The sequence below is a fragment of the Emydura macquarii genome, unplaced genomic scaffold (genome assembly GCF_026122565.2).
Source record: "Emydura macquarii macquarii isolate MOO-44397 ecotype Brisbane River unplaced genomic scaffold, CSIRO-AGI_Emac_v2 contig_2948, whole genome shotgun sequence".
Classification (NCBI taxonomy): domain Eukaryota; kingdom Metazoa; phylum Chordata; order Testudines; family Chelidae; genus Emydura; species Emydura macquarii.
In genome coordinates, this window is record NW_027133085.1 from 1,265,198 (window position 1) to 1,280,098 (window position 14,901).

The 14,901-nt window shown below is 42.2% G+C and overlaps 2 protein-coding genes across 9 annotated transcripts in view; one reads left to right on the top strand and one right to left on the bottom strand.

Moving 5' to 3' along the window:
* CTNNAL1 (catenin alpha like 1) overlaps positions 1–6,481 on the top strand; it is a 162,127-nt gene extending 155,646 nt beyond the window's left edge. For 5 of the 6 annotated variants that reach the window (XM_067569890.1, XM_067569891.1, XM_067569895.1 and 2 more), the window contains 2 exons: positions 3,740–3,823; positions 3,902–6,481. In XM_067569890.1, coding sequence (XP_067425991.1) covers positions 3,740–3,823; positions 3,902–4,063 — 246 coding nt within the window. In that variant the 3' untranslated portion in view covers positions 4,064–6,481. The remainder of the gene's footprint in view (positions 1–3,739; positions 3,824–3,901) is intronic. The other variant, XM_067569893.1, reaches the window with a different exon arrangement.
* Positions 5,424–14,353, bottom strand: ABITRAM (actin binding transcription modulator). Of its 3 annotated transcripts, none has more exons than XM_067569901.1 (6): positions 14,308–14,353; positions 10,663–10,714; positions 7,830–7,959; positions 6,013–6,089; positions 5,877–5,946; positions 5,424–5,805 (listed from the first exon to the last, which is right to left on the bottom strand). In XM_067569901.1, the coding sequence occupies exons 1-6, from the start codon at positions 14,336–14,338 to the stop codon at positions 5,677–5,679; spliced, it is 489 nt and encodes a 162-aa protein (XP_067426002.1). In that variant the 5' UTR covers positions 14,339–14,353; the 3' UTR covers positions 5,424–5,676. The 3 variants fall into 3 exon arrangements, with proteins under 3 accessions (XP_067426002.1, XP_067426001.1, XP_067426003.1); XM_067569900.1 differs by having other exon boundaries at positions 14,195–14,311; XM_067569902.1 differs by lacking the exon at positions 14,308–14,353 and adding an exon at positions 14,206–14,268.
* Positions 14,354–14,901: the final 548 nt, after the last annotated feature.

The window sequence follows — 14,901 nt, forward strand, 5'->3', positions numbered from 1 at the left end:
CACATCCGGCGCACAGTGATTCATATACTCTAACAATGCCACTGCGATGTATTGTGATGAACAAGTAGGGAAGAGCTGCTCCAGCCAGCTTTGTCAGGAAGCAAAGTTCTGGCAGTTCTTTATTCCCACATCAGTTCATTTACCAGGGGCCCAGAATTAGCCGGCCAATCATCTCATTAGGAATTACTCCTAGAATCATGAATGATCTGTGTGCCGAGGTCCATCCATCTCTGGACAATAGAGAATTTGTACTATCGATCTGTTTGCAACCAAGGACAAGAAGTGCCATCAACTTTGCTCTCAAGCAGGACTCAGTCTGAGTTCTTTACTAATGTGTTTCCTCTGAATTGAGGATCATCCCTGATGTATGCTTTCCCCCAATCCCAACCATTCCTCAGGTCAACCCCAAACTGAAGATGGATCTTGCCAAGTTGATTCTCATCTCACCAGCTTGATGAAGAAAATGTTGGTTTTTCAACCTCCTTAATCTTTTTGTTTATCTTCCCATTCCTCTTCCTTGTTATCCTGATCTACTGCCTCACTACCACGGTCAGATTTCATGTCCAGTGCTGAGCAGTTTTCACCTCATAGCATGGATGCGATGTGATTGGAAGGGGAGCACTGTTCTGAAGCTGCTTGGCAGGTTCTACTTAATAGTAGAAAGCTCTCGACTAGGGCTACCTATTTAGCTAAGTGGAAATGCTTTTTGATTTTGTCTATGGCCAGGGGAATTCAACAAATGCAAGCCTGCATTCAAGACATTTTGTAGTACCCATTATACTTTCAGTCCTCTGGTCTTTCAGTTCATTGAGGTGGTAATTTTGGCATTTCATCCTCCAGTTCAAGGAAAATCAGTTTTCCCAAACTCCATGATAGCTTTCTGATAGGGATCATTCATCCCTTTCCACCAGTGAAGGAAGCGATTCCTCAGTAGGACCTTAACACTCAGGTGACTGTCCTCAGAGGTCCTCTATTTTAGCCTCTGACAACTTGTTCTGCCTCTTCTTCTGTGCCAAAAGGCAGCATTTCTTGTGGCCATAACTTCTGCGAGAAGAGTTAGTGAGCTGCAGGCAGTTTTTCAACAACAAGGTGGCCTTGAGGCCTCACCCTAAGTTTTTGTCTAAAGTGGTGTCGGTTTCATCTTAACCAGACAATTTATTTACCTATATTTTTCCCCATTCTCATTCAAATGTAGATTGTGTCTTCATTCCTTGGATATGAGACAGTACTTGGCATGGCAATTGGAAAGAACTAAGCCATTTCCTTCCTGGCCTTGTCTTTTTGTTTCCTTTGCAGATCAGATGAAGTGTCAAGCACTTTCTGCACAAATGATTTCCAGATGGCTAATATTCTGTATTACAACAACTTATGGGATAGCTCAGACTTCACCGCCACAAAAATTAAGGCTTATTCAATGAGAGCTGAGACCACACCAGTCACATTTCTCAGTGACATTTCAATATTGGACATTTTCAGGACTGCTGCTTGTCTTCCATACATACTTTTTACCAAATATTTTGCTATTATGACTGCATCTAGAAGAGATGCAAACTTTGGGAAGGCAGTCCTACAGTTGCTGTTTTAGACTCCAAGCCCCACCTCCTTGTGAGACTGGTTGGGAGGAATATGACTGGAATACAATCTGAAACTACTCCAAGAAAAGACTGTTACATACCTGTATGGTAATTTGTTCTTGGAGATGCGGGTGCAGCCATGTATTCCAAAACTCATCCTCCATCTCCTCTGTAGCAGTCTCAATTCTGATGATTGGTACAAAGGAACTGAGGTGCTTTGGCATCTTAGCCCCTCCTGTGGCTATTTAAGAGGGATGGCCATCCTTGCACCCCTACATCACTGAGCCCCAGCTAGCTGCACCCAACTCCCCAGTCTGCTGAGCCCTATTCTCTGCCCCCCCCCTCTATATGCCCCCCATGAGGCCCTGTGCATCCAGCCATCCTCTCCCACCTGCATCCACATTGCCCCATACCTGTATCTTGCTGGGATGAGTCTACCTGCCCACACTTGGTGGGCCTGGCATGGAGGGGGCAGGATCCTGAGATGTTTCTGTGTCAGGATGGGTGCAGTTGTACTGGATTATTTACTTACTTTGAAACAAGCAGGGTTGCCCCTCAGTTTGATAAGAGTACATTTGGCAGCAATCTGTGAATCATTCTCCTGTAGATGTTTGTTTTTTAACACCCATGGTGGCAATATTCTTCAAAGGGCTCATGGGCCAGAAACCCCCTCCTTTCTGGGACTTTAACTTAGTGTGAACTGGACCGATGGTTCCCATTCTCCCCCTTTGACCTAATGGCTACCTATTCTCTTTAGCCCTTGCCAATGGAGACAGCCTTTCTGGTAGCCATCACATTGGCTAGAATTGATGCAGTCCCATGTCTACAGTCTTCCATGAGGACAGAGTCACTGTTACCCAAATTTCTGCCTAAGGTGGTTTCCAACTTCCACATTAATCAATTAGCCTCCCAGTTTTCTTCCCTAAACTACATAGTATGCTGGCTGACATGAAGCTTCACATGTTGGAAGAGCACTGACTCTGTCATATGTAAACAAAACATTCAGATGTATGACCAGAAGAGCTCTGTGTAGCTCACAAGCTTCTCTCTCATATCAACAGAAGTTGATCCAATAAAATACTAACTCACCCACCTTGTCGCATTTGCTGAAATGCACAACTCTCATCATTCTAGAGACAGTCTCCAAGTAGATTTCTGCCTATGTTAGGACTTTTTACAAGGTGGTTAAGATGCATCAGGACATACTGGGTCTCAGGCAGCCTGCTTAGGTAATACCCTGTTATCAGATATGTAAACCAGCAACAGGAGCTCACGCTACAAATTTACTGCTCATTATTCCTGGTGCAAGCTTTGATGTTGGATGCTGGTTTTGGAAGGGCTGTCCTACAAAAACTGTTCAAGTAGGCTTCAGCTCACTTACTTCCTAGCACCTGAATAACTGCCTGTTGATCACCCAGCATAGAATTCGTATAGAAAATCATTTGAAGAAAGAATGGTTACTTACAATTCTGTACATTCTTTGAGATGTGCTATCCACACTGATTCCATGTCCTGGACCAAGAGAGCACAGGTGTGGGCCAAATACACACTGTTGTTCTACTGCCAACAGTAGAAGCTCTGTGGACAAGATATTTAGAAGCACTCACAGGTATTGTAAGTTAAGTAACTGTTTCTTCATGTTTTAAGAAAGAAAACATAATAGAGGCATAGAACAGCAGTCTGGATGTTCAGTGAATACTCCTACCAGTTATTATAGGACAGATACTAGCTATAAGCCCATGTGGAACTACTGAAAACAGCTGTCACTTTAAATTCCATCCTTCAAGTGTTATGAAAAATCCAGATGAGGAATTCAGAACTTTACACTACACTACCATTCAGAATATATTCTTGAAGTCTGATTGGTCCTTTCTTGTTGTGTGAAACAAGGTAAAACCTCTACCTCCATAGATTGGATTGTCAAATCCCTCTTGCATATAAATTGTTCTTTCGATAAGATGGTAAAGACAACTAATATCTCATGTTCCAATACAGAGCAGGAAAAATGTCAAAGGACAAATACTCCTAACAATTAAAGCTGAATCTGTTTGTGCCACAGACAGATGTATTTAGTGAAAGTGTGAAGAGGCTGTTTGTCAGTTTTTAAAAGGAAGAATGTGTGATATTCTCATCTAATTATGATTTTTACATCAATTCTGTTTTAGGTTGACACATGCATTCGGAAGACAAAGGATGTGATGACCATTTTATCCCAAGTTCTCCCACTCAGCTACAAGTTACTGAGAAAGGTGAGTTGATGATCCATATGCAGCAATGAGGAAAAATAAAACCAATCCTGCTTCTCAGCTTTTTTTTTTTTTAAACAGTGCAGAACTGGAAATGGCTGTTTTAGATCACCTCATCCATGGAGAGAGAACAGATTACAAACAAATACAAATGAAGACAGCAAGGAAGGGAAAACTAATGCCTTTGGAATCAAATCCTTGGACCATCATGTAGCAAATCTGACATTTTTAGAGAGCAAATAATTGTGGTATTTTAGGAATGGAAGAATTTCATGTGGAAATTACAAACTGGCTAAAGTTTCAAAGTTGCTTTCTTTTGTGAAAGATAAACTAGGTTATTTGAATTAAAGCTGTTGTGACCTTTTCACATCTAATAGATGTCATGGTATTTAACAGTAACAATTGCAACATCGGTCAGTTTTTAACTTCTGTATTTTTATAATGTGAATGTGTCTCCTTTTGCTCACCATTAATAGTTATTTTTGTAATTAACAATTGTGATCATCTTAATGAAAGTTTCACCCAAAGATGCTGCTAATGGACATTTATGCAGAGAAACTGGATAGTTTTGGAGGATATGCTGCATGTTATACTACTGTGGAAGTTTGTCAGACTCATGTTGGCCAGTATCAGGAAGATAATTTGGAAGGTTCTGGCCTCAAGCATTGAATGTTGCTGTCTTAACTGTTTTTTTCCTATTTCTGCAATGAACAAAAGTCTATAGAAAACCTCCTGCTGGTTTGCAATACATATGCCACTAATTTTAGGCTAGCTTGATTTAAATAATTTAATTTTGCTGTCAATCTGAACTATTGAAGTGTTCATCCTGCAAAAAACATTTTATATTTCCAGTGAACCAATACTTAATTCTCTTTGTTTATAAATTCTTTACTGGTAGATAACTCATCTTGCTGCTTCTTTTGATTTATTATCAAAACTTAGAGTAGGATTTGAAATGCATGTGAAACTACTGAACTCTTTATTTAGAATGTATGACATTAATTTCATAAAGTAGATTTTTACAGTGCAAGATTTAGAACTCTTAGAAAAGATATTTTGATAGCAATTATGACCAGTCATTGTACAAAGGGCATTATTTGATTCCAAGACACTATACTATAAACACCAGTGAAATACACATTTAAAGTGGGAGATCCCTGTTTGCTCTTTGTACAGATGCCATATCCTATTTTGTTGGTCTTATATATTATTCCTTGTTTTATGATCTTGTTTCTTTAACTTAGTTTATTCTCATTTTACTACTTTGAGGATGGTAGAGTACTGTAAAGGCTTCAGCTCTTAAGGGTATTTAATTTTTGTGGGGCATCCTCTCACCAGTAGTTTAGTGTATCCTTTGATGGTAATGGACATCATAAGGGGGATGCTGGATTTGCAGCACCAAAGAGGTAACAGCTGAAATCCTCAACACTAGGGATTGGGGATTAATCTTTATCTGTCAGAAATGATCTTCACTTAAGTATCTATGTAAGATGATCTGGGGTACTAAGGAATAGGTGAAACTAACATATTTTGATTATGACATTAAGCAATAGAGGAAAGTTATTTTTCTACAGTGCACCTGTCCAAAAAAATACAGAACACATTAAATATTTAAACTGTTTATTTCTGTATGAAATTAAATAACTTAAGGTTTACTGTTCAGTCCCTTTTAAACATTTAAACAAACCCATACAAATTTCCAGTCCCCTACATTACGTCTGTACAATTTTATAATTCTTGCACTATGGGATAAACTGGAAGCAGATTACAATTTACAAGTGTTATCTATGCAATACTTAATTCTGAACCTACTTACTGTGTAGTTCAGATATTTATGTATTCACTTATATAGAGCTTCATGAAGTGGAATTAAAACGTTTCAACAAAACTTCTTCATATTCCTTCTGTGTCAAGAGTCCTTGAGTTACGGTCTTGCTTTCTTCAAATTTGGGTAGTACAACGGCAATGTATCCCTCAGTAGATGGCTAGAAAATAAAACCATGATATAGGACAGGAATAAAAAGGAGAAAAAACTCAATGTAAGCAAAATTCTTACCTTTTCTTGCAGAATAGCTGGATTATCCAGAATGTTTTCATTCACTTCCATCAACCGCCCTCTTATACAACTGTAAAGAAGTTCCAGTTTTAGTAAAAGCATGCTTGGTAATCAAAATAGAAAGAGAATTACTTACCTATATATAGTATATTCTTCTCCATCTGTACACAATATCCTGCACAGAGGGGCAAGTTCTGTTAGAAACTGAGCACCCTGCATATGAAACAAAGAATTGCTGTGAATTTAAAGGAAGTTTTGTTTTGTTTTGTTTTTTAAAGCGTAGCCTTCCTGGCAAATAATATAGTGAGAAAATTTTGAAATTTATTACAATCAGCAGTACAAAGTAAAGTAGTCACTTATCTTCAATGTTTGTTTTAAAATACTTTCCATTGATAAAAGTAAATACTATTTTTGTCATATAGTTTTCTTTTTCTAAATTTTCCACATGACTAAAAGCTACAGTCTAAAGTCATTATCCGCAATGCAGGAACCACATATTCCCCTCAGGATTTATTTTACTAGTGTAAATGAATTGAAGTAAGTGTCAATTTCATGTAAATCTCCACACAATCTTGTACTAAAATAAAGACATTTATTGTGTTCTAGTTTGTGTGTACACCAGCCATCAGGGGTTATCTGCACATACTTCTAACAGGTTCGTTAAATCAAAACTGATTTAGCTCAAACTTAGTGCTAAACTGAAATGAGTATCCACACTGCCTTTTGCACTGGTTTAACTAAACGTGTTTGAAATTACACCTTTAGTTCCAGGGGTCTCAAACTTTTTGTAGTGGTGACCCCTTCCACACAGCAAGCCTCTGAGTATGACCCCCTTACCTCTGGGTGCCTGCCACTGGCCCCATAGGCTCCCCACTCCCCCTTTGCCCTTAACCCCTGGGAGCTCTCCACTCCCCCTTTGCCCCTAACCCCTGCATCCTCCTGGAGGAAACAGACCTGCTTGCACAGAGCATCTGATATTTCTGCTTCGTCCCACCTCAAAAGCTGCTCCTCCACACACCCCTAGAAGGCTGTGGGGGGAGAGAGTGAGGGGGCAACGTCAGAGCTCCCTGCATCCAGGTAAGGGGAGGGCAGAGAGCAAAAATTCTGATGCTCACCTCACAACACTGCACAGGTGGAGAAAGTGACCTGGATGCAGGGAGCCCTGGCGTTGCTTCTCACTCCCTGCTCCCTCCCACAGCCTTCTAGAGGGGCACAGAGGAATGTTTGGGGGAGGGGGAGGTGAGCAGTATCTGTGTATCATGGCTCGCCCCCTCTCCCCATGTTCCTCCGTCAGGAGGAAGCATGAAGACTCTCAGCCCCGCACCTGGCTGGGGTTGGGGCTCATAGCTCGTGACCCCCCACATAATCATGTCATGACCCCTTGAGGGGTTGCAACCCCCAGTTTGAGAACCAATGAGTTAAACTAGTCTGACTATTTTTAGACAAGCCATAAGCTTGCCAGATGTACCCTCAATAAAAGGGCAGTTTTCATGTCCATTAACGTCTTAACATTTCTGAAGAGACTTTTAATGTTTGATACCTATCTATTTAAAAACAAAAAAGACATGACACCTTCAAGCCCTATCTATAATAGGGAAAGTTTCTTGAATTTTTCACCATTGTTAACACCAGTATGAGCAACACTGGGTGCCCTAGTTCAGACAGCTCTACAGCTGGTCTTGTAACAGCATTACATAACCCTACTCAGAACACTTCTAAGCAATGGGGTGCTTAGTACAGACACTGCTGCAGGTATTTGAAGAGTAGTCTGTGTTGGAGCTCTTTAATTTAGTAAACCTGAAGGAGCTGAACCAGTGTCAACAATGGTACACAGTATATGAATTTCTTTCAGCGAAAGGAACTCTGGCATCTGACACGGGATCTATTAGAAATGAGCACTTCAGGCAGTTAAATAAAATGCAAACTGACAAGTTAGTCAAAAAAAAGCCATACCCGCTTTGACTTTCCAGAGACCTTATTTTGAAGTCTACTACAGTTGGCACTGATTTGGTAATTAATACTCTTAATTGTTTTTCCATTTTGAAGAAGAGGATGAGCTTCTGCCAGTGTGATGACACAAATTCTGCAAGAAAAGTTACAGTTACCTATTGTACTGCATTTTCATCCCTGGGATCATTTAGCCTTGTAATAAGCAAATAATTGCCTCCTGTAGTGAATTAGTTCGTTGAAAGGCAATATTTTCTTCCTGAACTCATCTGCTACCAAGAGTTTAGGTCTTCACTCCATTGTTCACTCAGGCTTTTTGGAGGATGTTTCCCCTCACCCACAAAACCCAACTTTAACGGAGAGTTTAACATAGACTAGCTGGCTCATCTGGGACTACAGGATAAAACCCCAGTGAACCTTTCAGTAGGGTTGCTCACCTGCCCCCTTTGTAGCACTTAAGCTAAATCACTCAAGTGCTGATAGTCCTCCAATACCTCCCCACAGTTCACTGGGAAAGAATCAGGCTCAACTTACTACAGAGCAAAGGACCACAAAGTAAACCTCCAGAAGTCTTAGCACAACACCTGGTTAAGTGCAGCACCAGTGAAGACATAGTAATTAAGGTATGGCTTTGCAGTGTGGCTACTCACATCTGAGTGCCAATCATCCAAGTTAATTTTGCAGTGAAGATGGCCTGTATGTCGTCTATATCTTTTGCTTCAGTGACAGAAGTTTTACATATCCATTACCCCCTGAAATTTTTTAATTACAACAGCAGCACCAAATTCAACCCTCAGTTTCATATGTGCAACTCACATGAAAACTTTGGGGGTTGCACAGTTATATCTCTTGTTGGAAACTGGCCTGCAGAATCTATCATCACTGATACACAACCCATTAAGCATCCATGCTTTATTTTCAGATGTCAGATGAAAACTGCAAAGCTGATAGTTAGAGCTATCTTTTTACTTGCAAACTGAGCAAGTTTTATACAGATGCCATATAAGAACAACTGCAAATAGAAAATATCATAGGCTGTTTAAGAGTAAAATAGCTGACAGGCAGTAACAAACTTACTCAACTGAGGGATCTATTCATCCAGATCCAAGGTATGTTGATTACCTAGATGTCAGATAGCTGTATTGCAATCTATGCTATTTTTAATCCTAAATTTTCGGTTTAAATGGTTTTTCCTCAACTGCACAGCATAGTTCCCTAAGTGACAGTATGACCTCTGTAAGGTATTTCCTTGTTTTACACATAAACATTAAATTTAAACATGTATTGTAAGGTCAGCAGCTTTCTGAATTCAAGAAAACACTCAGACAGTGAATACCAGAATAAGACAATTCAGTAAGTCTTAAAGAGGCACCATGGCTATGAAATGGGAGCAGATTGTTAGATAAAGATCTAGAAATTAGTTAATCTTTAACAAAAAAGGGATTAAGTTAAGTGTTTTGGTATCTTTTAAGAGAAAATGGGAGCTTCGCAGAGCTGAGTAAGCTTTATCGTAAGGGGATGTTCCTCAAAATGAACATTAGGTAAACTTTAAATTCACCCTATCAAGACTAGCAATGTTACAAAACACAGTATTTTGTATAAAAAAATACATTGGAAAGTTTAGATCCTCTGGACTATGATGTACAACTATCCATTTTTAAAAGGCAGGTTAAACAAAAGGTAATGCCTAGATTGCATTATCATAATTTTCTTTTTTTCTTTTTTTTTTTTAATTTAAGGTAACGTCAGTAGGTTTCCTTTTACAAACAGCTACACTGGCAAGTGACAAGAACAGCAGCATGGGATTCAATGTCATCTCAGTGATTTATTTTGTAATTAAAAAAAAAAAAAAAAAAACTTTTACAACTTACAATAATTTTACACCTACCCATCCTGTAAACCTTACCTGAAAGTCAAGTTAGGTTCTGCCTTCTCATACCTAAATCGCTAGTAGTACAGATTCTGCAGGCCAAAACTAGCTCTATAGGTTTGTACGGATTACATATGCAATTTGTACATAGTTCTGTTCAGAATGCAAAAGGAACTGAATTCAGCTTACTCTGTGAGTTGTACTGACTACAGGACTAAGAGAAGTACAAATTTAGCAAACCAAGCAATTCTGAATACACAAAAAGAGCTGCTGAATACACGGATCCCATTCTTACCCAATGACTTTCAAGGTAAAACTGCATTTTAAAATGGGAGATCATTTGTTCATATTTGCAATTTACAGGAGACACTCTCAGCAACATGACTAAACATTTTTAAAATGAGACTTGTATTGCAAAATAATTCCTTAAATATTTTTGGCCCAAATGCTGCCGGCTGGAGGCAGAGCAGGTTATTTATGACCACGAAATATGAAAACCATATCTTCTGATATTACATAAATATTTTGGATTTTTTAAAATAGACAAGATATTTTACATTCACATATTACTACAACCCTCAGAAATTAAAACATTTTATTAGACTGATCGATTTCACACTTAGGTTCTCATATACTAGCAAAATGCATACTCCAAATTTCTGCCATCAAATGGGAATGTTTCAATAAAAAAGTATTGTTGAAAACATTCAAAAATACTCATTCATATTAGGTTTTGTAATATTAAAACTTAAATAATGGGTCTAATTTACTTAGCTGTATGCAATTAGGGTAAATGAGGTGTTTAATAAAGAGGCTATCAAAGAATTGCGGTGCTTACTCTGAAATATAGAAAACCCAAATACTATGCTTTCAGTATTGAAAACATGAGCTCTCTATTAAAGTTTCGCATTTTCAAACTAGTAGTGCAAAACAAATATCCTAAGAACTTAAGAATCAGATTTTACTTACCTATTAGAATGCTGCATTATACAGTGGTCCTCACATGGATTACCCTTAACATCTGTTTAAAGAAAAAAAGGAACCAAAACCAATGACTACACTGAGCTAGAAACATGCAAGAACCAATGTACAGAAACTTATTGCTGCATTATTAAGATGGACTTTATATTTCTCGAAGAAGATTCCTACACACTTCAGTGAGGATTGTGGATGATGAAATCATCTCTGTGCCTCAGTTCCCCCATCTGTAAAACAGTATTAATACTTCCCTCCTTTGTAAAATGCTTTGAAATCACTGATGAAAAGCACTCTCAGTGGGGATGGTATGATGGGACTACTTACAATGTTATATGGCAGATCTGTGACTGCCAGTAGCAAAAATCCCCAATGGTAGAGATAGGACACTAGATGGGGAGGGCTCTGAGTTACTACAGAAAATTCTTTCCCAGGTATCTGCATGGTGGGTCTTGCCCACATGCTCAGGGTCTAATTGATCCCCATATTTGGGGTCGGGAAAGAATTTTCCCCTGAGTCAGATTGACAAAAACTTGGAGGGGTGCGGGGGTTGCCTTCTTCTACAGCATTGGACATAGGTCACTTGCAGGTTTAAACTAGTGTAAATCGTGAATTCTCTGTAACTTAAACCATGATTTGAGGACTTCAGTAACTCAGCCAGAGGTTATGGGTCTATTACAGGAGTGGGTGGGTGAGGTTCTGTGGCCTGCAATGTGCAGGAGATCACACTAGATAATCACAATGGTCCCTTCTGACTTTAAAGTCTATGAGCTAGATATTATCATCACTGCTGTTATTGATATATTAGAGTGTAAGACTAACATTTAGCTACTGAGGATTTAAAAGATTAAGTTACTAAAAATAGCTACAGATATGCAAACTGAACTGACCACATCAGGTATCAGTTGGCAGTGCAAGATGACTGAAATACTTTCAAGTTTCAAAAGCAATATATGCTAAAAGAAGCAGATTGAAGTACCTCAAGATCTTCACTCCTTAGGGCTGATCTACACATGAAAGTTATTCAGGAATAAGGTAGGTGTGAATTTAAAGCAAAATAGCTGTTCCAGAATAACTCCATGTGGGCATATTTATTCTGAAATAAAATTCCTTTTCTCATTTAGCTTAATCCATTTTCAAAACTAATTTCAAAAAAGGCACTCAGAGCTATCCCTAATTAGATTCATGCATAGAAAGCAAAGATTGTGTGTGCATACTCCACTTTAAGGTCTAGTTTTCTCCATCATATACACAATACTTGTTAATGTTAGATACACATGCATTGAAGGGAATGCATGACTTTAAACTAATCTTACAATGCTTACATCTGCATGATTCTCACTGAAGTCTGCACACTAGCAAGAATTACTCCTGTGGGAACTCTGCGCCACTATGCATGCACAGAATTAATGTCCACCACAGATTTTTGCCCCCTCCCCCTGCAGAAAACACATTCTGCTCAGGAGACAATGCAATTACACCTTTTGCCCACATGGTCAGAGCAACCAGCCACGGAGAGGGAAGGGGCAGAAGGGGCTGCCTTCCTCACAGCTCCTTGCCTGTGGAGCCAGGTGAGGAGGCACAGGATATGGGGGCAACAGACAGAGAGAAGCACACGGGGCTGGTGGGAGGCTATAGACTGGATCAGGGAGATAGGAGCTAGTGGGGTGACATCATTGAGTCAGCGGTTGAATGGGAGTGGGGGTGCTGGGACACATGGGGAGATATCGGAGGGGGGTACAGGGACACATGGGGACTGGGCGAGGAGGGGTTGCTGAATGGGGGTGCAGGGACACACAGGGATGGGGCAGATGTGCCTGACTGAAGGGAGAGGCTAGAGGCCATTGAGGGTCTACATGGGGACTGTCCCCCAACTCTAACAATTCTTTCCCTGTCCCCATCTCCCCCCCAAAAAACTGTTCCATACTTCTCCCATCCACACCCAACCACCTTCCAGGCTCCTTCACAGATCTCCCAATCTCCAGGCTCCTTCCCAGCAATGGCTTTCCTGTCCCTCAGCTCCTCCGTGATCCCAGACTCCCCCATGCCTTCATTGCTTCTGAGAGGTTTGGGAAATACATTTCTGTATGATGATTTAAATGAATTATTACTCAACGTGCTATATTAAGATGCCTAGTAAGGAATCTATCACATTTCCTGAATCTTTTTTGTTGTCTGAATTGTCACATACTTACTGACAGGTATTTTGAAATGAATTACCAAAATAATTGAAACTGATTGGATGTGTTATTTTGACAAATACAATATGCAGAATTTTGCAAAATTTTAAAATGTTGTGCACAGAAATTTTAGTTTTTGGACACAGAATTCCCTCAGGAGTAAAAAGTGTCTCAAAGCAGATCTGCAGGCAGATTTTTGTACCCATTTATCTTTCAGTTATTACTACTTGTATCCTCACAGCACCTCGGAGCCCCCGTCACAGACCAACACCTCATTGCTCTAGCTGCTGTACAAATACAGAACAAAGAGACAGCCCCAAGAAGCTTACAATCTAAGTATAAACAAAAGATGGATACCAACAGACTGGCAAATGAGCACAAGAAAACCATGATACAATCCTGGTCACAATGACATGTAGTGGTCTCGGCACATCAGCAGGGAGGGATTTCTTACCTAAATAGTTATATGCAATCCCTATTATGGGCTCGGGTATACTGGTACAGAGCTGCCTTAGAATGATGAAGTTTATTCTCTTCAATTTATTGGACTAAACTGTTCTGGTGTACAGTACCTTTCTACCAGTATACCTGCACTGATACTAGGGAGTTACACTGCTTTAACTATACTGGTTTCACACTGATGCAACCAAAGTAGTACAAATATTGCACAGACCAGCCCTGACATCAGTATGCATAAGGAAAGCAAGCACCCTAAACACAGACGCCCACTCGCTACAAAACCCTCTCAGGCAAGCTCAGTGGGATTTCAATTGTGCCACCTGGCTCACCGGGGGTTCAGGCAGGCTAAAGCTAAGGGGGCCAGGCTTTCACACAGGGCCTACACATGGGGGGGGGGGGGGGGGGGGGGGGGGGAGAAGGGGGAAGTAAGGGTACACTATACCAAAGCCCGGAGGCCCAGCCCAGGCTACAACCCCCCCACGGGTTGTGGGGGCAGGGAAAGGGCATGTTACAAGTTTGTACTGGGCCGGAAAAAAAACTATGCTTGGGCCCTTCTTTCATGTCAGCTGAGTCCCGTGAGGGCGAGGACCCACCCAGGCCAAGCCCTGTAAGCGGCCCGCCGGGGGGGCTCACCCGGGAAAGGCTTGGAGCACAGCGGTGGCGCAGTGGCTCGGGCGGGCCGGGACTCTGCAGAGCGAATGGCCGCTCGCCCCGGCGCCAGGCGGGCTCCGCACTGCAGGGGAGCCGCGCCCCGGGCCAAGCTCTAGCAGCGGCGGGGCTGAGGGAAGCCCCCTGCGCTGGCGCGGCCCGCCCGGCTTACAGCGTTTATCCCCCCCGCCCCGCAGGGCCCCGCCCGGCACCTCCACAGCTGGGGGGAGGGGCGGTACCTGGCTTGTACCAGCGCGTGAAGTACCGCTCCGTCACACCCGGCGCCGCAGCCATGCCCGCTCCCAACCGCCCTCCCCCGCTGCTGCTTCGCGGTCGGCGGGCCGCCACCAACCCAGGGCAGGGCGTGCCTCGACTCGAGTCATGGGGTTACCGCGAGCCAATCAGCGCACGGCCCGGGAGGGAGTCGCGTGGGTCCCTTCCGGGATTGCGTTGCCGCCCGCCCCTCGCTCTGCGCTGCTGCCCTGAGGCACCTGGGGCGGGCGGTGACGGCTGAGCACGTGACTTTTTCTCACCCAGCGCCGCGAGCCCGGCTCGCGCTCCCGGCTGGCTGGCGCTGACTGGAAGGTGTCCGCGCGCGGCGCCCGCCCCGAGCTCCATCCTGCCCGCAGCGCGTGAGGGGGCTGGACGGTTAAACTGGGATTGGGTGGGTCGGATTGAAGCGCGCGGTCAGGCAGTGCCCGCCTTCTTCTTTGGGGCCCCACGTCAACTGTGGTGTCCACCCCAGCCAGGGGGACTGGAATAATGTTTATAGTGGGGGTGCTCAGAGCCATTGACCCAAATTGTAAAACCTGTGTGTGAGGGAAACCCCCTTCAAACCAGGGGGTGCGTGAGCAGTCTCTGCCTGCACCCCTAGTGCCAGCACCTATGCCCCAAATGTGGTGCCACGTCTGCAGGGGAGAGATCCACCCAGAAAAGGGACCCCTGT

Bases quoted from the DNA above. Each gene is read 5' to 3' on its own strand.
- ABITRAM (XM_067569900.1), bottom strand. From the start codon at position 14,249: ATGGCTGCGGCGCCGGGTGTGACGGAGCGGTACTTCACGCGCTGGTAC. The intron at 10,715-14,194 runs GTACCGCCCCTC...TTCTTTAAACAG, and splicing joins CACGCGCTGGTACAAGCCAG to ATGTTAAGGGTAATCCATGT. The intron at 5,806-5,876 runs GTAAGAATTTTG...TTTATTTTCTAG, and splicing joins CAGCTATTCTGCAAGAAAAG to CCATCTACTGAGGGATACAT.